The 24,470-nt window shown below is 53.2% G+C and overlaps 1 protein-coding gene across 2 annotated transcripts; it reads left to right on the top strand.

Annotated features, from left to right (window-relative positions):
- The first annotated feature begins 1,972 nt into the window (after window positions 1-1,972).
- On the top strand, window positions 1,973-23,939 carry TFAP2E (transcription factor AP-2 epsilon). Of its 2 annotated transcripts, XM_050983211.1 has the most exons (8): window positions 1,973-2,107; window positions 2,215-2,661; window positions 2,957-3,008; window positions 15,895-16,113; window positions 18,565-18,793; window positions 19,010-19,128; window positions 22,156-22,297; window positions 22,825-23,939. In XM_050983211.1, exons 1-8 carry the CDS (start codon window positions 2,081-2,083, stop codon window positions 23,111-23,113), a joined length of 1,524 nt encoding a protein of 507 aa, XP_050839168.1. In that variant the 5' UTR covers window positions 1,973-2,080; the 3' UTR covers window positions 23,114-23,939. The 2 variants fall into 2 exon arrangements, with proteins under 2 accessions (XP_050839168.1, XP_030087701.2); XM_030231841.2 differs by lacking the exon at window positions 15,895-16,113.
- The last annotated feature ends 531 nt before the right edge of the window (window positions 23,940-24,470 follow it).

Genomic DNA, 24,470 nt, shown 5'->3' with positions numbered 1-24,470 from the left:
AGTTCACCCAGCATGTTCCATGAGGGGCAGTGGAACAGCTCTGCCTTTTGTTTTTCCTTCCCTTTGTCTGTCAGTGTTGCAGGTTTCCTCTGCTCTGTCTCATTTTTGGGTGGAAACAGAGCTTCCCTCCAAGCTGCTGAGAAGGACAATCCTCCTGTTTGTCTGCTGTCCTGTGCAAGCTGACTCACAACCCTTCCTGCCTGGATTTTGCACAGTTTCACCTCTTTCAGATGAATAAAGACTCAACATTATACGCACTAGACGAGCGAGGGACATTAAGAATGAACTGGAACATAACTGCAAAATACAGCATGTCCAATCCAATTTTTTCTAGCAAATGAAATGGATCTGGTGGAAAATAAATACAGAACTTCCAGGAGCAGAGTCCTTGAAGAGCATTTGAGGGGGATGAAGAGATTTGAATGGATCAACCCTCTATACCTCTTCATATCCCTCCTCCCACCCTTAAATGCCATCTTTAACAGAAATAAATTAGAATAAACGATCAGCCCATGCCTCCTAAAGACAGATGGCAGGGTAATATTAAAAGAAATGAATAAAAATTCATTTAATGAGCATTGTTAATTAAACCTGGAAATCAAAGAGGTCTGAGTTGTGGGAATTCAGAGGAAAAATGAAAATGAAGGGAGCTGTAGCTCGGGGCGGGAAGAGTGGAATTAAATTAACTGCAATGTGGGGCTGTGTTTGTTGATGTCGATCACACAGAGCGGCGTGCTACAGCTGCGGGTGAAGGGTCTGTGCTCCGCTCCACTTAAAACACGCGCTGCCAATGGAACGTCCCGCCCAGCGACGGGCGGCCGGCACCCTGCGGGTGGCACGGTGAGACCGCGGGGACCCGCGGTGACACGCCACCCCACAGCCCGGCCACGGCCCCCGTGGGCCGCGGGGAGCTGTGACCGTGGTGTCCGGGAGCCGCGAGTGTGCGCCGGGGTGTGAGCGGCCGAGCGTGTGCGTGTGCCAGTGGGGATGGGCATCGCCGCTCCGCCGTGGGACCTGCGTGCCCGTGATATCGGAGGGAGCGGGGATGTATTGGGGTCACTCAGTGCCGCTAGCGGGGCCTTCCCGTCTGCCCGGCTCGTCCCGCTGGTGTCCGGTGCCCGGTGCCGCGCTCAAGGACCCGGGGTTGCGGGCCCGCCTCGTCCTGCCTCGGAGGGAGGGCTCAAACAGAGAGTGAGGGAGGGATGGGGAGGAGGAGGGAGGGAGGGATGGAGGAGGGCGGAGAGGCAGGCATGCTGCCCGTCGGTGCTCCCCGTTTTCCTCTGGCTCTGTTGCACCCGGCTCCCGTCCTCCCGTCCATCTCTTCAGGCGGGGAGCGAGACCCGGAGCATCCCCAGACAATTCTTGCTGTCCCCAGTCTGGGATGCAGCTCCCCGCACCCCGTCGGGGAGGAGCGTGAAGCACCCCGGGAGGAGCCCCGAGCTCTCCCGGCGGGACCGGCCCCGGGCCCCGCTCCTGCCGCCATCGCGGGAGGTCGCAGCTGCCGCCGGAGCCCTCGCAGCGCTCCCGGAGGGGCCCCGCACCCGGCTCGGGCTAATAAAGTCAAACCGTAGAGCATCGCCGCGGCCCCGCAGCCCGCCCGCACTCTTGGGCTCTCCCGACCCTCGGGGCTCGCTCGGTGCGGCTCGGGGTGCTCCGAGACAGGATTCTCAGGCCCGGGGCAGGGGACCCGGGGTGTCACCGGGGGAGGGTGTGCTGTACCGTGCGACAGGGGACCGGAGCCGCCCGACGGAGCGGGGGTAGCACTAGCCACGCTCCCAGGGGGCGGCGGGTGCCCCTCGCCCCCCGCCCCGGCCGCCTCCCGCTGCCGTCCCGCCGCGCCCGCTGTCGGGAGCCGTCGGGGCCCCGCGGGAGCGGGCGGCACGTCCCCGTCCCCGCGCTCTGACGCGCGCTCCCGGGGCGGCGGGCGCGCCCCCGCCGCTATAACTGGCGTGCATGGAGTCGGGGCCGGCGCAGAGGAGCGGGCGGGCGATGGGAGACGCTGCTCCGGCGGGATAGAGGGGCGGAGACGGGGGCACCCCCGGGGCCCGGCCCGCCCGGGGCTTGCCGCGGGCCCGCACCGATGCTTGTGCACAGCTACCCGGGCATGGTGAGTGCGGGACGAGCCCGGGTGGGGCGGGACGGGACGGGACGGGAGTCGGGGACTGGGGCCGGGGGTCCGTGCCCGCCTCACCGTCGCTGTTTTCGCCGCCGCAGGACCGAGCCGAGGGGCTGCCCGGGGCACCGGCCGGGGCCCGCTTGCCGCAGCTGCCCTCGCTCAACCAGGCGCCCTATGGCTCGGCGCCGCCGCTCTGCCACACGCCCGCCGCCGACTTCCAGCCGCCCTACTTCCCTCCGCCGTACCCGCAGCCGCCGTTGCCTTACCCGCAGGGCCAGGAGCCCGCTTACCCTCACCTGGCAGACCCGTACGCGGCTCTCAGCCCTCTGCACCAGCACCAGCAGCCGGCCTGGCCCCCGCAGCGCGGCCGGCAGGACGAGCCGGGGCTGCTCTCGCAGACCCACCGCGCCCTAGGGCTCGACCCTCGCCGCGAGTACCCCGCCGTGCCCCGCCTGCTCCACGGGCTGCCCGACGGCGGCCACGGCCTCGCCGACGGCCCGCTGGGCCTCCACGGCCTCGGCCACCACGGCCTCGAGGACATCCAGGTACGAGGGGACGGCTGGAGCACCGTGAGGCTGCCCGGGGTGGGTTGGTTGCCCGGGGACAGGGCCAGATCCCTCTGCCTGTGCGACTGGGGACTTCAGGCCGGGACAAGTAGGGCCCCACAGCGTCCGTACCCCCGGGGAAGCAGAAACACCGGGCCGAGGATTCCCTTTACTGGGGCTGCTCGTGCCCTCAGAATTCCTTCTGGCCGGGGGCAGCGGGGGGATCGGGCCGTCCTCGCACCGCGGGCAGCCGGTGCCCGGAGCCGGCTGACGGCTCTTCCCTCGGTGCTTTCAGGCCGTGGACGACGGCGGAATGAACCTGCTCGATCAGTCCGTGATCAAGAAAGGTAAGAAGAGCGCGGCGGCTCAACGGAAAGCGGCACCGGGCCCCGCTCCTGCCCTCGGGGCTGCCCAGCGTCGGGTTCCCCCGCGTCCGCCCTCCCGCGGGGCTGCCCCCCGCCCGTCGGGGAGGGCTCGCTGCTGTCCCCGGCGAGACTAAAACGAAAGCGGCGGGTCCCGGAGGGCCTGCTCGCCCACCCACCCCTGGCCCGCTGCTCTCCCTCGGGCGGTACCGCGGCCGCCGGTCCTTCCCGGTACCGGAGGGCCCGGACGGGAGGACCCTGCTGTCGGGGAGCCCCGGGGCCCATCCCGCCGGCGGCCGGTTTGCGTGGAAAACCCGGGCATGCCCCGGCGGCGCTCGGCGGCAGCTCCCGGTGCTCCCGCTCCAGCCGTCCCGCGGTCGGAGCCCCGCGCCCGACGGCGTGGGAGGCTGCATGGGCCGGGAACGGCTTCACACCGCTCCGGGTCGGGCCCGTTCGGCGGGACTGGTACCGAGGGGAAGGACGCGTTTAACGGAGATGAGAAGTAGAGGGGCTTTGGGGCCGGTGCTGCCCGTCCTTGCAGCCGGGAGCGTCTCGCAGCCCCATCTCGGCAACGTCCGGGTCTGCGGAGACCCCCCTCTGCCGCTCCAGAACCGGGGCTTTGCTCCGGGACCGGAGGGGAGGAGCAGCCTTCCCCTCCGGGGCTGGCGCGGGGATCGGGGCTGCGGGCAGAGGTCCCGCTCGACCCCCGAGATCTCCCGCGTTCGGTTCTGCCCCGCACGCTGACCAGTCCCCCACATCCCAAGGAACCAGTGGGTAAAACACCTCAACTCTCTTAAATATTTCTGTACTCAATTTTCCGCCGGGCCGTTGCGAGAGCGAGGAGAGGGGCCCGGGAACCAGTGCGGTGCTCGGTGCTCGGTGCAACCCCTACTATGGAATATTCCAGCACTGCTCTTGGCTTCTCCCCGCGATTTTTTACAGAAATGTGTGCATGAGAAGGACGCGTTTAACCAGAACGGAACCGCAGCCCCTGGGACGGCTCGGTAACGTGGGCCGGTGGGTGCTACAGCCCCACAGTGCCGGTGCTCGTCCGGGCCGTAGCCCATCCCCTGTAACTGCATGAAAAACCTCCCGATCGTGCGGTTCTTCCCCAGCTGCCGCCGGTCGTTTCGGGGCGCTCCCGGTGCGCCGCATCCCCTTTCCCTACAAAAGGCTGTTCTAGGAACACGCGGCTGCCAGCGGGACATTAATGACCCGCATTAATTGAGCTTTAATCAGAACGCTGGAGAGGCGTTTCATTAAACATTAGGGAGTGAGGAATGGTTGCAAGGAGCTGAGGGGTGCGTGAGCCGGCACCGACCTTACCTCCGCGGCTTGGGCCAGGCAGGAGCGCCCCGGAACGCTCGGGAAATATCCCGCAGTGGGAATGTTTGTCTGGAAGTTCGGATGGAGTTCTAGTTGTTCATTGGGGTTTTTTCCCTCCTTTTTCCAAAAGCGCCATTACTTAGAAATTTTTGTCTCCTATCGGGAGGATTTGTCGTTGTTTATTGCCTGGTTTTTTGCCGTTGGAGTTTCTCTAGTTTTCTAGCCTTGGAAAGAAAAAACAAAAAAAAAAAAGAAAGGAAAAATAAAATTAAAATATCTCTGGCTGAAGGCAGGAACGGTGCAAAAAGCTCGACCGCAGCCCCTGTGCTCACGGACACTTGTTCTTCCATGCCCGTTCTTGTTTGGGTATTTTAAAATTTTTTTAATATTAATATCTATTTTCCGTCCCCGTTTTTGCCCTTTTTAATATTATTTTAATTTTTTCTATTATTATTCCTGTGCTTAGATAGCAGAGCTCCGAGTTTGCTGGAGAAATCGATAAATCCAAAGCCAAGAGCTTGTTTGTGGGGGCAGTTGGGCAGCCCCGCTGGAAGCAGCGGGATGGAGCCACCGGGGCTTCCTGGAGCGGCGGCGGCAGCAGCGGGGGCTCCGTCCCGGCACCGCTCCGTCACCCACCCCGCTGTCAGGGATCGGGAGAACGGAGTCTGGAGCCGATGGCCACGCTCCCCTTTCCCTGCTCCTGGAAGCTGGGATGGGGCGAGTTCAGCTCTAAAGAAATCGGAGTAATTATGGAAGGTGCACCCGGGAATCCCGGATCAAACGCCTCTGCCCTCCACAGGGCCCGGGGAATAAATTCCTTTACATTCAGCTTTATTCAATTTTTTAGAATGTATAAAATATATAAAATGTGGCTCTGTCAGCTTTGAGCTGTGTTCTGGAACCCCAGCGGGGCCAGAGCCGAGCCCGGGCCCCCGCGGGTGCATGACACCCCAGGAAAAATAAAATTCAATTAAATTGAATTTTATTTTTCTGAGGCAGAAAAGTTTATTTGAGAAGAAACAGGCAGTTTATTTGAGAAGAAAGGCAGCTCCCGGCGGGTCCCGGGCAGAAAGAGCCGGAGGGAGCGGCTGGGCAGCAGGGCTCGAGAACCCCCTCTCTGAAGGGAGCGAGGCTAAACCTAAAAAGCTCAGTTTTGTCCTAAATCGCACCGAGATACCAAATACCGATTAATCCTGGAATTCCTGACGGAATGGCCGTCGGACAGAAACCTGATAGAAATCTTCGCGTGTGGAAACAGATTTATCTCGCCTAATTAGTTGCCCAGATACTATTGTCCTGGTTTAACAAAATATTAATCACCTGCCCAAAATCCCCAAACCTCCCTTTTAACTCCCGCCCTTGGAGCCGCATTTAGTCCTCGGTCAGAAAGAGCCCGGAACGGGAAGGAAGAGCCCGCAGCCCCGCTCTGTCCCCGCAGCCTGTCCCCTCCCCTGTCCCGGGTTTCGGAGCCATCCCCGCTGCAGGGGGGTCACTGCCGATGTCCCCCCCGCCCGGCGGGGCTGCGCTGCCCGGCGCGGGGAAGATGCTGCCCGGAGCCTCGGAGCTCTATGTGGGAGCATCCCTGACTGCGTGTCTGTTTTCCCTCCTTTTTCTTCTCAAATAAACTTCCAGCCGTTAATATAATTCCAGGGATTTTGTGGGCATCTCGGAGAAGCGGTGCATTGCCACCCTCTCCCCTCCGAGTGTTTTTCCCACCCCTGCTTTCCCTGTTTTCCCTGCGCTCCGGCCCTTTGGCTGCAGGTAACTCTGAATGAAACAAGTGGAGAAGAAAAGAGGGGATTCACCCCAGAAAGGGCTCGGGGACAGCCCCGGGACCCCCATCCCGCATGCCGGCAGTGGCTGCGCGGTGCCGGCATCACGGCGGGGGCAGCCCAGGGAGGCAGATCCCAGCTGGAAACAGGGGTTCGAATACCCTTTTCCACCGCTGCCTTCGGGACTGGTTCTGCTTCGTTATCGCCTTGGTGATCCCTAGGGCTGGAGGCGCCGGGTGATGAAGGGCACCGAGAAATTCACGGTGAAGGCGTCCGGTGTGGTTGTGGGGTGCGGTGTGTGAGCTGCGATTTCACCTGGAGCAGGGAGAGATGTGATAGCTCTGAAAAACGGAGGATGAGTTTTTCCCCCGTGCTGTCATGACAAATGGGGTGATAGATTTCGTTTGGGAATTAAATAGATAAAATCTTGGATAGGGCAACAGAATATTTATGAATATCTTGTACCCCCATTTGTTCATTCTCCCTTTTTTCCCAGCAGTATTTCAGAAATTATTTTCTTTGCCTTTCTTTTGTTGTTGTTTTGTTTGTGGTTGTTATTATTATTATTATTATTATTATTATTATTATTATTATTATTATTATTATTATTATTATTATTATTATTATTATTATTATTATTATTATTATTATTATTATTACTTTCCCTTCCAAGAATTTATATAAGACCAGGAAATATTAGACTGGGAAACATTAAAATTAGCTCTGAAAAAGTTTAGTTGGGGCTCTGGCTGCTTTAGTCTACAGCAGCTCAGGAATTTTCTGCTCCACTCACCTGCTGCCCTGATGTTTAGCTGCCCAAGTCAGCTACCAAGGTCTGGCTGTGAGACCCCCCCCCAGACACAAAACTGGGGACTCAGCAAATCCTGAGCTTCTGGTGCAGGGTGCGACCTTCTGGTTATGAAATCAAGCATTTAGGTCGTTGTGCTCAGTAGCAAAAAATCCTGCAGCTTGGTTGTAAAATAAGGAGGAGTTTTATTGCTTTCACATCCTTTTGGGATTAGCAGAAAGCTTCTGGGAGAGCCTTTTTATTACAAAGAAAAATACAAATCTCTTTCCCTGGCACCTGGGGACATGCTGGGGTGCGGGAGCAGCCATGGGTCCTGCTGGAGGTGGGCAGGAGAGAGCTGGGGCCCTGTGGCAGCGGAGCAGGGTGAGCCACAGGGGCCGGTGCACCCGCTCGCGGGCACAAGTTTTGGCTGTGCCATTATACAACCTGGAGTAGAGACAGAGCAGGGTGTGACCAGCGTGGGCTCACACTGGCACCCAGGCACGCACAGCGCACGGCCCTGGGCTCCGTGCCGGGGCAGTGGGACCTGCTCCTGCCACTGTGCCTTGTGTTTGTGGATCTGGTGCTGCCACTGTGCCTTGTTTTTGTGGATCTGGTGCTGCCACTGTCCCTCATTTCTGTGGATTTCAGCGGTCCTGGCCGCCGCTGCCCTCCCTCATGTTTGTGACTTGTTCCAGTTTCCATCCGAGGCTTTCGAGCCGCTCCGAGGGGCAATGCTAGCGTTTCTGCTCAGGAATGTGGACCTGTTTGGCTGGATACTGGACAGGCAGATGGAAAGCTGTGCCTCAGAGCCCATAGTCAGGAATATTGCAAGAAGCAGCTGTCACTACTAAGGAATGCGGCAGAGGAGGGAGATTAAGACCAAGATCCTTAGATCCACTCACCACCGCACGCGAGCTCCAGGTTTTGAACCTGCTCAGCTTCTTCTCAGGCTGGTGGGATTGGGGCACTGGCACGATGGCAGCAGTGCCATTTCTCCTTTGTTTTGGGGCAAGGGGGAATTGAGCTGGAAGAAACGGAAGAAGCCAGATGTGGCAGGGGAAAAAAAAAATCCTGCAAGAATGGTAGATTAGATAAACCTCATTTCCTGTGACGAGCAAGGTAATAAATGAGGTCATCCTGTAAAACACCTGGGGCTGTGAAGACACAGCTTTTATAGCACTGTCCAGGGCCGTGGGTGGAGGTACTTGGCTTCCAGTCTGCTGCAGGGTGCTGGGCTCGCTGGGGAGCCCTCCCAGCTCTCTGCACCTTCATCTGCGGCAGTAGTTCGCCTAAGTAGGAAAAGGGGCTCACCCGGGACAAGCCAGGTCTTGACTGGAAGTTTTGCTGCCTTAGTGCTGCTCATGAATGCTTTAAAGTTTCGACAAGCCCTCGCACACACCGGGAGCTAGAACAGCGTTCCTCAAAACACAGTCACACCTCCCGAGCCCGCCGCTTCTCCCTCGTGCGCACATGCTGCACGGCAGGAACACCTACTAATCAAACAGAGAAACTTAAAAGAAAGTTTTTACTCTGAACTGCATCCAGATCACCATTCCTCCATTAAAATTATATTTTTAATGTCCTATAATTGCACCAGGATAAGCCCAGGTGTGTGTTCATGTGAGATAACACACGCGGGTACTGGTGAAGGCGTTGGGCTTTGTCTCAACCTCCCCAGTGCCTCCTAGGCATGTGTTATCTCCAAGTTTCATGTATCTTGTCATGACTTACTGTTTAATTAGATGTTTCTAAATGAATTTTTTTCTTTGTTTGAAATAAAGAGCAACTCTTAAAGGGTAGGTTCAGGAAAGCCAGCTTGGGTTGTTTATTGGCATGTGGCTTGAGCCAAGCAGCAGCACCTCTGCTCTAGGAGGAGAACCTCAGGTGAGGCTTCTCCATGGACAGCACCAAGCAAGCAGCACAAACATGTTTGGCTTGCTCTGGAGCACCTTTCCCTTCATTTTGGGGGCTGTTAGGTATTTTTGCAGTTTGGTGGCCACTATCACATCACTGCCCTGGCTCTCACAGGGGCTACTTCGTCCACGGGTGGACTGGCAGCAGGACAGCCTTGGCCAGGTGACACCTGTGGTGTTTATCCCTTCAAAGGAAATGGTGCCAAGATCTTAATTTGTGTGACAGCACAGGTACCTGCCTCACTGGGGTCCATCAGGACACACACCCACGGCAGCACAGACAGAGGCAAGACCCGTAGGGACCCATCAATGTCACTCCAGCCCAGAGTCACACTAAATCTGCAGCAGAGCAGAGGCAAATACAGACTATTCCTCCCAGTTTAATAATAATCCAAGAGAGATGATCTCAGAAAAAAAATGTTTGCAATCTCTCTTAATTATTTGAGAGCCTAAATGAGGTTCTCTGAAGTCCTAGACTAGCACTCTAACCACTAAACCATCCCACCCTTTCCTGTGTGATCCAGGGAATTACTCACTCTTGCTGTCCTTCCATTTGTTTGTTTATTTTAGTTCTTAATGGAGGAACTAATTAGCGAATCTGGATGTGATACTTGGAGCTGCTGCATGCTCAGCTCTCGTCTCCCTGGCCTGTTCCCAACCCAGCTCCGCCGTGCCCAGGTATTGCCTTCCCTTTGGTTGTGGTTTGGAGAGAAAGGGCAGAGAATGGAGTGAGAGGGAATTGCTAGAAAAGAGCCCAAAGTGCCCATTGCAATTAAACAACCCCAAAGCACAGCATGGCAGGAGCTTGGGGCTTGGAGCAGGACAAGGGCAGCTGGGAACAGGTTCACCTTCATGGCTTAAAAATCCATGGCAGTGTCTGTGGTGCGTGCTTGGGATTCCAGCCGGGCTGAGTCTCCACACCCTCTATCTCAGGCATTTATCTGGCATCAGTCACCAGAGTGCTGAGGCGCCAGGGAGAGAGGGATTGGGTCAGGCCCTGCTCCCTCCGGACTGGTCAGACAGGTCCCAGGGAGCAAGTGGTGTCCCCAGGGCTCTCTGGGAGCCCCAAAGTGGCCACATGCATGGGAGAAAGCAGAGCCACCATCCCAGGGCTGAAGAGGTGCGAGCAGAGGATCTGACCGAGGGTGCTTTGGGAGATTTGCAGCAGAAGACGTTAGCAAGAGATGGGGTGGCCATTGAAAAACCATCATCAGTGGGTTTGTCTCACCAATACACTGGTGTCAGCAACCCAGGGCATCTGAAAAGGAGAAGGAAAAGCTTTTTTTGCTGTGATAGTGGGTGAGCAGTGCCTGTCCCCAGAGCGATCCCTGGACAAGCTGACAGCTCCGAGGAGCTGCTGAACCGAGAGATTCACATTGCTGCGGTCAGACCCAGACTGAAACCCCGCCAGCTCGGCGGGCTGGCAGCGAGCTCAGTACGAAGGGAAGATTTTTTCTGTTATTATTCATGTCTAATCTTTTCTGAATGGTCTCTTGCCCTTCAACAACCTGAATAGATTTAACAAATTGACAGGAACATCGCAGTGGCTTCCACGGGATCGGCCACCGCTCACCACGATGTCACAACTTCCTTCTCCCCTTTTAGCTTGTGGAGATCCCAACCACACCAATTCAGGTGCATCTATAGGGGAAATCTCCCCTGCATGTTACTGTGCAATGGATTAAACTGTTTAAACACATAAAGATCTCAGAGACTGGGTGCCAAAGTGTTTGTGCTGCTAAAGGAGTAAATTTGGGGTGGTTGATGCTGCAGGCTGAGTTATGGGGTCTGTGGGGTTGGGAGCACTTGCTGCAGCACAGCCAGGGGTGACATTGGATGGGGAGCTTCCCTTGGTGTCAGCATGGAGCAGTGTGGGTTCCAATTCCTCTGGATTAAATCCTCTGGCTCTCCAGCCTCCCATTTCTAAACCTGCTTGGTTTGTGCTGTGAAACATAAATTCTATATGGGCAGAATTTGAACAGAATTTTAATAATTATTCAGTAATTGAACTGAAATTGAAACGGTTAATTTTCTGGTGTAGATATGGAAGGGCATAACTACAGATTCAGAAAAAGTAATTTAGAATCAAGGGGGAGGGAAATAATGTAAATTACCAGACTAAACTGACTTCTCCAATGAAGTCGCTGCATTGGGGTGTCTTCCAACCAACAGTGCAGGAAATATCTCCAAACACTTTGTCACTCAAAAGCAGAACCCAAATAATTTTCATTCATTCCCTTTAAAGGTTCAGACACCTGAGTTTTACTATTTAGGGGGATGTTTTATTCATCGATGTTTGTGCCTTGCAGTGAAGTGTTTCTGCAGTTACTGCTCAGACTGTGACATCAGGGTTGCCCAGACAGCAGAATCCACTCCATGAAATGAAGCATGGAAAGGAAACATGTGGGAGCTCACCACAAATTAATTGTGAGCAGTTTCCAAAAAACTGACAAACTATTCTGAACAGCAGCATATTTGAGGTCGAGTCATTCCTAAATGGTGAAGCAGAAAATGCATTAGCTGAAATTATCAATTGCAAAGCACTTTCTAGTCTTCTTCCCAAGTCCTGCAGGAGCACAGGGGGCTGAGTAAATTTTATTATTATATCAGCTGGCCATTCCTATAAAAGCATGATGTACTCAGCAGGGACCATACTTAACCAAATCATTGAACCCATGGATTTGGGGGAGTCTGAACCTTCCTGCTCCATCAGTCCATCCCAAAGCTCCCCAGGAGACACCTGCAGTGACACATAGTTGGGACTTCACTGGGTCAAACAGAGGTACAGAACAAAAAATGGAATTAATATCGCATGGCAACTTCATATTTCTTTTCCAACCCGATGAATGGATTTGCATGGGAAACAAAATGTTAAATATGGGAGTTTTGCATAGGCATGGGACCTCTCCTTATCAGCTTTCTCATGGGAATAGATTGAGGTTGTATCCCTGCTCTCCTCTGGGGGTCCGAGATTCATTTCCCTATCAGTGCTCAGCGATCTCTCGAAAACCCACAGATAAAACCAAGATTCTTTCCATCCTTCCATTTGAAAAGGCCGATGATGGTGGTTCCTAGAGAGGCTCTTTGACAGGGGGACTTGGTTCAGGTTGTGCATTCGAGATAAAGAGAATACCTGTATAATGCCCTCTGGGAAGAGAGGATAATTACAGACTGCTCGTTTGAAATACAGCTGATGGCTCTGACCTCCTTCCCTGGACCATCAATAAATACCTCTCTGCTGAAGCACCAGGAAATTGGTGCAGCTGAACTCTGCAGCACCTCCTCCCTGAAAAAGGGCTTTTAAAAGGGATGGCAGGAGCAGCTGCCCCGGCTCACACCCACATCCAGATATTTTTTTATATATGTATCTCCATCTTATAATTTACATCAGAGACATTCAAACGAAGGCTAGATGTGCTCGCTGACAGCTCTTCCCGGAAGACAACAGCAATCCCTGTCCTCTCTGCAGCACTTTCATCAGGGGCTGCACACAAACATCCATCAGCCTGGACCCGGAGCGGGTCAGAGCAGAGGGACCCCCGGCCAGGGAACAAACCGGGGGGTTGGGGCTGTCACCGCTGCACCTGCAGAGCCATGGAACCAAAACCTCGGCACCTGCGGCAGGTTTGGAGGGTGCAGGTGTGCCCTTGCCGGGCAGCACTGCTCAGCTCTGCCCCGCAGGAATGCTCGAGGCAGCCGAGTCGACCGGGGCACGGCCCTGGAGAGGGACAGGGGGCTGAGAGGCTTTGGTGGGGGACTGGAGACAGAGCTGTTGTGCCTGAAGATGAGCGATTGCTTTGTCCCAGGTTGTCTCCTAACGCGATTCACTGCTACCTCTTTAAAATGCAACCTCAACAGTAGCACACTCCCACTTTTAAAGGCATGTCGCAATAAAAGCTCCGATATTCAGGGATTCCGCCTTACTGAGGAAGAGAATTTACCTGCAGTGTATCTAGAGAGAGAAGAAAACAGACTTGTAAGACGGGCAGCGATTTGCATGTTCCCTCTGGACCTGTTTTTCCCCTTACAGCACCCCGAGCTCCAGCTGGAAATGGAACAGAACAAATAACACCACGATAAGCAACTCAGTTCCCAAGTTCCACAATTTTTCCTGCTTCCAGATATTGTGCAAGCAGGCAGCGCATTTCTCCTATGGAAACGAGCCTGTACTTGGTATTTTCCTCTTTTTGTAGGCAAAGGTTTTTTTTCTCTTAAACCCAAAAGTCGATGGTTTGCTGCCAGCCCTGAGCACGGACACCGGCTCCGGCAGCTCCCGGCAATCCCCGCATGGAAGACTGCGCCGGGCTGCAGCTGCACCTTTTTCACCGAATATTTACATTTCAAAGTGCCCATTTCCAGGAATCACAATGGTAATTTCACCCACAAACTTTGGTGAACAAATATGAGGAAGGAGAAGGAATGCAGGAGCAGAGGGATGGAACAACCTCAGCCCGGACCGGGCGGAGAGGGAGGGTGAGGAAGCAGAGGCGCAGGGTTGCGGATCGCTTCGTGCTGGATTTCTCTGAGCAAAAGCAGGAAATTCTCCGAGATTTTCTAGGTAAAAGCCTTTGAAGAATGGGTTTGTTTTGCTCCTTCTTTTTATCTCTTAAACTTAAAAGCCAAAAGACCTAGCTCTGCAAGCCAGAAGTGGCAGAAACTTTGTGCTTTCTTTTGTGACACTTTGAGGCTCCTTATTCCATTCACTGGATTCACAGCTGAGCAATCCATTCAGCCGTGTTTTTGTCTTTCTCCCGGCTGTCTCCTGAAAAACCCTCAGGGAGACAAGGCTGTGACATCCTATCCCATGGGCTGCAGCATCCCTCGAAGTATGGGACTCCTGTTGTTAGTGGGATTGCCTTTCCACTGCCTGTCTGCTCCAAGGGGCATCATCACATCCCGTGCTCAGGGGCTTGACCAACTCTTCCTGGTGCATTCAACACCCAAGGACTTCTCACCTGGAGAAATCTCCCACCAGAGATTACTTGGAAAGTTTTAATTGGGTATCATAACATCCCTCCCAGGTAGACATTATTACATTATTATCTGCAATTTGCTGCTGGAGACAGTCAAGCCCAAACTGGGATAGTGACTTTTCCTGTGTCATAACACAATTTCATCCTGGCTGTGCCAGATACAAAGAGATAACCCCAGGCAGGCAGGGTGTTCTGCAGCCCAGGGAAGTCAAGGGATGAAACCTTTGGTGTTTTTGGACACCAGGACTTGTTTGAAATCACTCTCTGCATCAGGGTTTTTTGAGCCACAGCAAATGAAGTTGTGGGGGTTCATCACCTGACAGTTACACCAGGGTACATTTTAAAGACAAACCAGAGCTGGCTCACCACAAAAGGCTCCTCTGATGGGAGATCACAAACCTTGAGGTTCACAGCTCCGAGCACGGCGGCAAGTGACTCACTGGGAGTTTGGGTCTCTCCACTGCTGCTCACACACACCTGGAATAGAACAGATTGCAAGTGGCACCTGCTCTGTGAGGTGCCAGGTTTCAATGAGAGGCTGAGTCTGATGGAAAAGTTTCCTGTGAGGTGTACAGAAGAAATTAGGATCATTTCCCTTCCCACACTCAGCAAGATTCTGCTCTGTGGCTGTTACTGCCATGCTGCCCTTCTCCAAATCACCACAGCACCAGGATCCAAGATGATGGGGTGACAAACAGCTCGAATTCACAGCTTCCTACAGAAAATCCAGAGCTATGAAAACAGAGGCTGTACGTAACCAGCCTGCAGCACAGCACTTCCCAACACTTGGGCAACAGCTGAACCTGGATTGCTTAGAAAGGCATTCTCACAGACTGGAATGGCACACACACAGATCATGCCCACGTACCTGAGCTCTGGTAAATCATTAAACTTGCTCTGTGCCTCAATTTTCCCCAGCTGCACTAAGGAGCTGGCTTGAGTCAGGAGTGACTTAATGGCTTTGGTGGCTGCTGCTGTACCAGCACTGGGCTGAGGATCAGCAATGTGTGATGCCCTTTGAGGTCTGCCAGCATAACCTTATTCCAAAATCTGTTTTCCCTTTCAGATCTGACCCCTCTGACCCATGCCAGTGCTTACCTGTCCAGCCCACCTGCAGCATCCCCAGGGCAGGTCAAAATGTGTCACAGGGGCTTTAGTTTTTGAAGTCTGCAGCCAAGCTCACCTGAATTTGCTGATTTAGAAGTAGTAGGATTAATCTGAATAAACAACACTTCCATGGGAAAAGCCCTCTCAGAAATGCCAGGCAGTTTAGGAAAATGAGAAGGACATAGTGAAGCAATCAAGCATCAATAAATATTAGTTGATAAATAATAAGAACAGATAACAAAGAGGACCTTGGATTCCCCAGGAGTGCTCTGAACAGTTTTTAAAGGTCTGAGGTCTCTTTCTTCCCCTTTCTTTGGCTGAGTCAACCCAAACTCCCACTTGTGCCCAGCCGTTTATAGCTTCCTGGGGTGGGCTGGGGTGACCCAGGGGTACCCTATCCCGCTCACCAGGCAGGGCTGGAGGTGTGGTTGTTTGGGCACGAGTATCCAACCCTTTCTCATCAGCCTTTGTAGTGTGTCACTGTGTGCATGAGCATCTCTGGGATGTGTTTCTGGGTTTCCATGGGCAGGAGTGGGACCTGAGCCTGTCTAAGCTCCTGCCAGGGGGACCAGGGAGGGCGAGAGCCGGGTCACTGTGGGAAAGGTGATGTCCTACACCCAAAAACGGGTGTCTCCTATGGCTGATCCCGCAGAGGGGATGACGAGTGCAGTGACACGATGTGACATCTCCATCCCCAGCTGCACAGCCACGCGGGTGGCTCTCAAGTCCTCGTTGTGCCCGGCTGCTCCTTCTCTCGGCACTGCAATCCCCACTCACATCGGGGCTCTTCAGTGCCTCAAACCTCACCGTGCAGACCCTGTCTCTGTTCCGAAGGGTCTCTCTGCGCCGTAGCTGGGATGAGCCCTCGGCAGGAGGCTGCGAGAGCAGCTCGGAGCGCTGCTCGCCGGGCTCGGAAGGCGCAGGGGGTCTGCGCCGGGGCGCGGGGCTGGCGGCGCCCGCACCGCTCTCATGCTTCCTTCTTGTCTGCAGGCTGGCTCAGGTGCTCCGATCACCTGCTGCTTGCGGGAACAGGAAAGCAGCAACTGAAGATCGAGGGGGACTTTTGGTTTACTCAGATGACAAGAGACAATTTTGGTTCCCCAAAAGCCAAGGAAACAAAGCTGTCAGGCTTTAATGGTAGCTTGTCTCCCTCCTGCAGCATGTTTATGGGCAAACAAGCTGCAGATCAGACCAGGCAAACAGCAGCAGGTGAGGCTCACTAACAATAATTCGTGATTAATGGCGAATGTGGCTTTGTTTATTCTTGTTGTATTGAGGCAACGCTGTCTAATGGTTGAAGCACTGCTGCAGGACTCCAGGGCCCGGCTCAGCTCCCAGCACTGCTGCCTGCTCCATGCCTCCCTCATGCATCCCCCGTGAGGGCACAATCTCTACGTGATGCAGCCACCCTGTCCCACACTTGCACGTGCCCAAAGTCACAGGGCTGTGGCCTTGGCTGAGGCTTCGAGGCAGAAGAGCAATGCCAAAACCCATGCTCAGGGCTGGTGCCTGCCTGGTTTGCTTGTGGCCACAGAGCTGGGCTGACCCAGCTGTGCTGGGCTTTACCCTTCACAGCAGTCAGCTCCAGGGCACAGCTTTCCAGAGCTTTGTTTCTGACAGTAGCATCATTCCCAAAACCTCCAGTACGTGTTTCCCAAGTGTTGTGTCTCCATGCTGCACATCAAAATCACCTGTGCTTCCCTGTCCCTGCCTGTGGGGTGACTGGCAAACACAGAGCTGTGTCCGACCCTTCTCCATAGGCTCTGGTGTTGAGTCACACTGGTACCAGCTGGGTTTGCCTCCTCCCCAGATGTTGTCCCATGGATGTGTGGTGAGGCTCGAGCCCTCTCCCTCTCCCTGCATGGCTCTGCTGTCCCTTGGGTGTGTGCAGATCCCTGGCCACGCATGCGGCTTGAGCGCAGCCACGGCATGATCGCAGGCATGCACAGATGTACCCAAACATATCCAGATTACAGAGTGGATCAGTTCCACACAGCTCTTCACACCATACTACAAGCAACACCTGCTCCCCAGGGGAGTCTGGTTTGGGGGTGGCCCTTTCTGCAGCAGAATCCCATCACTGAGACCCCGCAGGGCCTCACAGCTCAACAGCACTGCACGGATATTTGCAAACCACGCTCTGACTTTTGATTTTAAGGGATCCCCTAGAGACTAACCTAACCTGTTCTGGGACTGCAGAAGAAAGCTTTGAAGTTGCTCCTTCCTGGAAATAGTTCTGGTTTCCTATGTCTCAGGAGGACGTTCCTGTGTTTGTTCTGCCCTAGACCAGCCTCAGTCATGGCAAACACTGACCTCAGCTGCCGACTCCAGCAGGGCACTGGTGCATCTCGCCCTTTGCTCCCTGACTTTGTGCAAGTTTTGTGCTGGGAGGAAACTCCATGTCCTTCAGCTCCTTTCCATTCATCCCTTAGTCTTAAAACATGAGTCATTTTTATGGAGCATGTGCTGATTTTTATTGTCATGCTAGCACGTCGTTGAGCTGGATTTACAATATGCCGATTGTAAGCGCCCCCTCATAGGTCCAGTCCATGTACCCTCCCTGGTTAATCCTGGGGCTGCTGTTTCATTTTGGGCATATGTATTTCCTTTATAAACCATGGCAGTCACTGCTGCATTACTTGCAGGAGCCATCTGACTGTGGAACAGTCATTCCTGAGGAAGCACAAAGAATGCCAGGGCTGAAATGATCTTTGGATTCTTTCAAAACCTGCTTTTTTTCCCCCTGAGTTAAATTGGTTATTAATTTCAGAGCATAAAAGCCAAAGATATTTGGCACAAGTTTCACCCACAGTTTTAACTTACAAACCTTTATTGCATCTAGGAATGTTTCTTATGGGATGACAAATGGGAAAACCGAGCCCCTTTGCCCCGATGTGATGCCATAGGCCCAATGGGATGCTGCAGTTATCAGTGCCTGCCTAACCTTGTGTTAATTGACTTTTGCCCATTAAGCAAAGGGAAGTTTGTGCTGGATTAATTTGGTTTGATCTTCTCAAGCTTCCTTTAAGCCAGGGATGATGAAAGTTTAGGGCTGTGGCTATTTGTGGGGTTAATTCCAGAGCTGAAGGCAAAGAAACCCTTTCCCCTGGTTCCTGTGGGCACATAATGGAAGCAGAGCTCTCGGCCAGCCCAGAAGCTCCTGGGTTTGGGGCAGGGAATAGAGGTGGTTGATCCTGCCTGGTGGGATGCAGTGTGTGCTGGCCCAGAGCTGGGCTGCAGCTGCAATCCCTGGAGGGGACTGGCATCCTGGCCAGAGGGGCCAGCCACATTTTGCTTGGCCACCCACCTCCAGAGAGCACCCAGAGGGGACAGGGAGGGCAGCTGGCCACTGGTCCAGCCAGCCACACTATGGACAATCCTCAGTCTTCCAGGAGACCAGCCCAAACCTTGGCTTTAATTACAGCTGGGCTGGGAGGTGTGGGAATGCAGGCAAGGGCAGCGTCCAGGCTTCTTCCTTTCCTTTAACCTTTATTTAGTTTAGTTTCATCACCCCACCTCGCTTCTCTCATGGAGGAAAATAAGGAACTAATGAGACATCCCAGCAGCCGTGCTGCTGTCTGGGAGGGGCTGGAGAGCTGCCTGGAGAGTCTGGGTCTCTGAGCCATGGTCTCCTCTTCTCTCCCTCTGCCTTGTCTCCAGTGCCCATCCCCTCGAAGGCCAACGGCACCACCATCTCCACGCTGTCCATGAGCAAGGACGGCCTCATCGGAGGGGTCACCAATCCCAACGAGGTTTTCTGCTCCGTGCCCGGCCGCCTCTCTCTCCTCAGCTCCACCTCCAAGTACAAGGTGACGGTTGGGGAGGTGCAGAGGAGGCTCTCACCCCCCGAGTGTCTCAACGCCTCTCTCCTGGGCGGGGTCCTCCGCAGGTAAGCTGCCCCAAGAGCCCCAAGGTCTGTGTTCAGCACCAGCTCTTGCCTCAGATAAAGAGATGAGAAATTCTGGTGTGTGGTACATTAAGGATTCGTATTTTTATTGCTTTTTTTTACTTTCCTTTCAAACCTCAAAGCTTAAATTAGGATGATGGTTATCTTAACATGAATTACATGGAAATTTATTTTCCCTCTTTGTTTTCTCTTTTTCAGAGCCAAATCAAAAAATGGGGGTCGGTGTTTAAGGGAAAGGTTAGAGAAAATTGGACTAAATCTACCTGCAGGAAGGCGCAAAGCTGCCAACGTCACCCTGCTCACATCCCTCGTGGAAGGTAAGGGTCCCTCCCTGCTCCCGTGGAGGGTGGAGTGCCAAAACTTCCATCCCCTTAATTTCCAGCTTTTCACAAGCCAGAACTCTTAAAATACAGAGTGGTCAGCACTGAATGAGCATGGCAACGTCCCTCTGTAAGTCTCCACACTGATTCAAGAATGTGTCCTTTTAAATGAGCAGACTCTTGGGAAGGCAGGGGGCAGAACACAAATGAAACCAAGACAGCAAATGTCCAAGAAAATGTCCAAGCACGATTGCCCTGCCTGTGGTAGGAGGTTTGAACTGCATGATCTCTAAGGTCTCTTACAACCCAAACCATTCTAGAAGTCAATGTTTCCATGTCTGTTTTCCAAAACTCAGCCATTTCTGTAGGATCAGGTGTGGCCCATGGAAAAGGACTCCTCATGGATGCCAAGCAGGACTGTGAGCATCCTTCTGGCTGGAGCTCAGGGTATCCCTCATTTCTTTGAGCTGTTTTTAATAGTTGGGTCACAGACACCAAACACAAAAAAAGCCTTAATAAAGCTGCCAAGAATTTCCCAGCTGCTCTGCAGCCCTGTGTGCCCACCTAAGGCACAGCTCAGGTGCTTCCAACCATGCTGCCCGTGGGCAGCATCCCAAGCTCAGGTCCGGGTCATGTCACCTGTAAAGAAGGAAATGCCCCACATCCAAGTCCTTCCCTCCTCCAGGAAATGGGTGAGACATCAAGGAGATGTCAAACTGCTCTGAGGTTTTGCAGGTGGAGCTCAGGTGTGGAGCAGCCAGCAGCCACCCTCAGAGCTATGGAAAAGGTGCTGCCCTGGCAGGCAGAGCCCTGCCCAGACATGTCAGGTGCCCCTGCCTAACTCGGTTACTTCCTCCCCTCCAACTTCTCTCCACCATGGAAATGATGATGTTGCCTCTGCATCCTGGGAGAAAAGCACATGGGGATGCAAACAAATGGAATGACAGCTCTGCCTCCCTCTGAGCTCAGGAATCCATTGTGTCCCTGCCCAGCTCGGTGCAGGCAGCTGCCTTGGGATTCTGAATAGAAAATCATCTACATTGTCGCCAGCAAATTAAATGACCCGCTTCATTAGGCGGAGGTTGTTACCCAGGGCAGTTGGTTGTGCTGAATGAAAGGCTGATTTCCATGAAAAGAAAAGAAAGAAAAGAATGAAAGAAAGAAAGGAAGGAAGAAACGTACAGTTTGATTTCAAGTGGCTGCTGATGTTTTGGTTCCTGCTTCCCAGCTCATAGTAAATAGGAGTGGTGCCATGTGTGTTTGATGGATACAATTTCCTCCTGCTTGTAAGCACGATGGAGCAGGGGATGTTCCACCCAGAGGAAGGTGCTGCTGCACTGCCATCACTCAGCACACACAAACTGGTTTGTCTCCCTCTGCCTCAAACACACTCTTTTCTGAACATTGGCTGTCTTGGCTTAATTTGTTTCCTCCCTTATGCCTTCCTGAGGTCTAATTATTTAAAAGAGTCAATTGATGGGGTCTTGAGTGCTAATTAAATATTTTTTCTTACACTGACCCACAGCCACTCATAGAGATAGGGAGGATGTTTCTGCAGAACCCAGGGAGCACCAGGTAGAAACAGCTCCCTTGGGAGTCCTCACCATGTACACCAAGCACTCACCCTCTCTCCATGAGAGCACCTCCAGCCTGGACCCAGGGGAGCAGCAGGACTCTATTTCCCCTCTAGAAACATCTCTAAGCTCTTGGGAGGTGGTTTGCCCTCAGCCAGGCTCTTGCTGCCCACCATGGCCCTTTGTGCACTCTCCTGCAGCCTCTCCTCCTCAAGATCTGGCTCAATGTGTCTTTAACACTAAAGCCAGAGTGTCCTGTTCCCCCTGGTACCTCTCTAATCCAGCATCCAAACTGCCTTTAAAAAACATTAAAATGTGCAGCCACTCACCCACTCATGGAAGAAATAAATCCTGGCTCCAGCCCTGGCTCTGACATGAGATCACTCAGCTCTTTTTTACTATCCCAGTATCAGTTTTTCAGCAGTTATTCCTTTCTGACTGTTTTCTTTTACCACACAAACAACTGCAATTCTGATTCTTTGGGTTTACCCTATTTGCTCTGTCTCTGGAGGAGGAGATGAAGTACAAAGTACTGTTGTTTTGTGGGAAGCAGAGACACTTCCCTGTATCAGGGCTCCACAGACTGAGCCTGGGAGCTGGGCAGGCTGGGATGGGATCTGGGTTAATGCTATTAGGATGGATGGCCTAATACATGTGAGCAGCAGGGGGCAAGGCAAATTAGCTCTGCCTGCCCGACCGGGATTTCGGGTGTTGGGCATGATCAATTGCCATCAGCTCTGATTATTTCCACGGGGACGCCTGGAGATGGATCAATTCCATCAATGGGTGGGCATTTCCATGGGGTGATGGATACACTGCCAGCACGTCCAGCCTGAGGGCCCTGTGGGGGATGTAACCCCCTTCCTCCTGCCCCTTCCTCCTGCCCCTTCCTCCTGCCCCTTCCTCCTGCCCTGCCTCATCCAGCAGTCACACGGCTGAGATCACTCTGTGACCCTCCACTTTCCCTTTCAATCTCTTCTCAATTTGGAGAGGCCAAGGAGGAAATTTGGCAAGAAGTAGGGAAAGATGCAGCAGAGGATGTTCCCCAGTAAGAAATGCCTCTGCTATTCTTCCTTTTGCAGCAGGTGCTCAGAGTCACTCCTCACCCTGCTCCAAGGCCAGCACTGTCTTGTAAAGGAAGGACCCAGCTGCTGTTTAGAGCTGGCACTGGCTTATCTGGCCCACACAAATTGCCTTACAGATGAGAATAAGAAACTCAGTAGTGTTTCTGCAACAAGACACGAAGGCAGGGAGAGCTCTTGGGTGGGCACAGAGAGAGGGAAGGGTGCCAGTCCCACCAGAACTGAGCCCCAATAGCGAGATGGCTTAAGCTCTACAGGAGTTCCCAGTTCCCAGTTCCCTGTCCCACTGGTGTTGGCACAGTGCTGATGTCAGTTCCCTGTCCCACTGGTGTTGGCACAGTGCTGATGTCCCTCTGTCCTGCTCTCAGGTGAAGCCATTCACCTGGCTCGGGATTTTGGCTACGTCTGTGAAACCGAGTTCCCAGCCAAGGCAGCAGCAGAGTACCTGTGCCGGCAGCACTCCGACCCCACGGAGCTCCACACCAGGAAAAACATGCTGCTGGCTACCAAGTGAGTACAGAGGGCAGGGAGCCACTGGTGCATTGGGGATCTGCAGCCTGGCAGGGCAGCATTAGCCCCAAACTTTGCTCTTCTGCGGGGAAGAGATGGCCTCACACTGTAGGAAGGTGCCCAGCAGCCAGGATGGCCTGCATGGATTGAAGGGTTTGTTCCTGCATGGGAGAGGATAACCCAGCCCTGGAGAGCATTTGGGTACTGCCTTACGTGCTCTTTCAAAGCTGTGGCTCCAGTTCTGCACTCAGGGGCTTTCCCCAGGCTGGAGACAAAAACTTCCAGTGGGGAGGTGGCTGTTGAGGCAGGGAGCAGGAAAAGAACCCCAAAATACACCCAGAGAAGTTGTGAATGCCCCACACCTGAAAGCATTTCATGCTAGGTTGGATGAAGTTCTGAGCAACCTGGTGTCCACACCTGGACCTGGATGATCTTTTAGGTCCCTTCCAACCCAAACTGTTCTATGATCCTGACTGTGTCCTGCAGCTCTCCACGGGCATTACAGTGACCAAACCTCTTTCTTCCAGGCAAATTTGCAAGGAGTTTGCAGACCTGATAGCCCAGGATCGCTCTCCGCTGGGGAACAGCCGCCCCTCGCTGATCCTGGAGCCTGGAGTGCAGAGCTGTTTGACTCATTTCAGCCTCATCACCCACGGCTTCGGGGGCCCGGCCATCTGTGCTGCCCTCACCGCCTTCCAGAACTACCTGGTGGAGTCCCTCAAGGGGCTGGATAAAATATTCATGAACAGCACGGGGAACGGGCACACGGCCGGGGACTCCAAAGCGTCAGACAAAGAGGGGAAGCATCGGAAATAACAGCGCTGCCTCCCCCAGTGGGAGCTCCCCCCGGGCACCAGCGGTGGCTCCAGGGGGAAAGGTGACCCGGAGCACTGTTTTCTGAACTGCTGAGTTTGATCCTGCGGGGAAACTCGTAAAGCAAACAAAGAAAAGACAGGAAAAAAAGAAGACTTAAAGAATATAAGAAGAAAACAGTGCTAATGAACGTAGTGGGATTGAGAGAAGCCAGGCTGATGGCTTTGGGGTTTTGCCTTTTTTTTTTTTTTTTTTTTTTTGTAACGTGGATGCAGGAAGTCAAGTCATGTGCAATTTGATTATATTTTGCTTTTTAAAAAAAACCCATAGTGAAATCCTGGAATTTGTTCCAAGTGAAAAACTGAGAGGAAAGAGCAAAAGCCTCATCAGTGCAAGACCCAGAGCAGGAGCAGCTGAGGGCAGGGGGACGGAGCCCTGGCTCTACCTGGATTTATCTGCTGGTTTTGAGGCAAACACCCAGGAAACCTTCCCATTTCCCCACCCACAGCCCAGCCCTGACACCAGGCCAAGGAAAACTGCTGGCAGAACTGCTGTGGATTTAAAGCAGGTCCAGGGCTTGTTTACAGCTTCAAACTGAGACTCACTGTGGATTTTCCTGTGGGCTGAGGAGCCCCAAGCCACGGCAGGAGGGAGGAACAACCACACAGCCAATGGGTCCCAGGGCAGGATCTAAGGGAGTCCCCCTGACTGCTGCCCTCCTGGCTGGGGAGAAGGCAGGTGAAGTTAAACCCAGGACTAAATAAAACTCCACAACCCACAGATAACAGCACACAAGTTTCTAAATTTAGTAATAATAATAATAAATAAAGCACAAGGAGCAGAACTTGAACCAGGCCAAACAGAACTCTTCTAAATCTGTATATATTTATTTATGTGTAATTAAAATCTGAAAGTTTTAAAATGTCCAGTGCAAGTTATTTATATCAAATTGAGTTGGGTTTTTTGTTTTGCCTTTTTTTTTTTGTTTGATTGTTTGTTTGTTTGTTTTGTGCTGGGTTTTTTTCTTTTGAAAGATGAAAATCTTTGGATTTTCTGCCATTAGAAATGGGAATGAAGTTTTGGATCCACCAAACTGTAGCATGGACAAGCTAGGCTGTGATGATGATGACTCTAGAAGTTCTGCAGGATTTTGTACTTGCTGTTGTTTCTCTTAATGCTGCAATAGATGTACAACACCCACACTACAATGTCATTCTCATTCTCTTAATAAACCTCTTTTTATTTGAAGAAAGCACCTCCATGGTCTTTGTGAGAAGATCCTTCGCCTCTGTGGTTCTATCTTAAAAGGGATTATACAGTTTATTAGATGGAAATTATATAAAATTGCATAGATTGAAGA

Source organism: Serinus canaria, chromosome 23 (assembly GCF_022539315.1).
Source record: "Serinus canaria isolate serCan28SL12 chromosome 23, serCan2020, whole genome shotgun sequence".
Taxonomy (NCBI): Eukaryota; Metazoa; Chordata; class Aves; order Passeriformes; family Fringillidae; genus Serinus; species Serinus canaria.
This window is presented reverse-complemented; position numbering and strand designations above follow the sequence as displayed.

Coding starts and splice junctions, on each gene's coding strand:
- TFAP2E (XM_050983211.1), top strand. CDS start 2,081: ATGCTTGTGCACAGCTACCCGGGCATG. Junction 2,662..2,956: donor ACGGCCTCGAGGACATCCAG/GTACGAGGGGAC, acceptor CGGTGCTTTCAG/GCCGTGGACGACGGCGGAAT. Junction 16,114..18,564: donor GACCAGGCAAACAGCAGCAG/GTGAGGCTCACT, acceptor CCTTGTCTCCAG/TGCCCATCCCCTCGAAGGCC.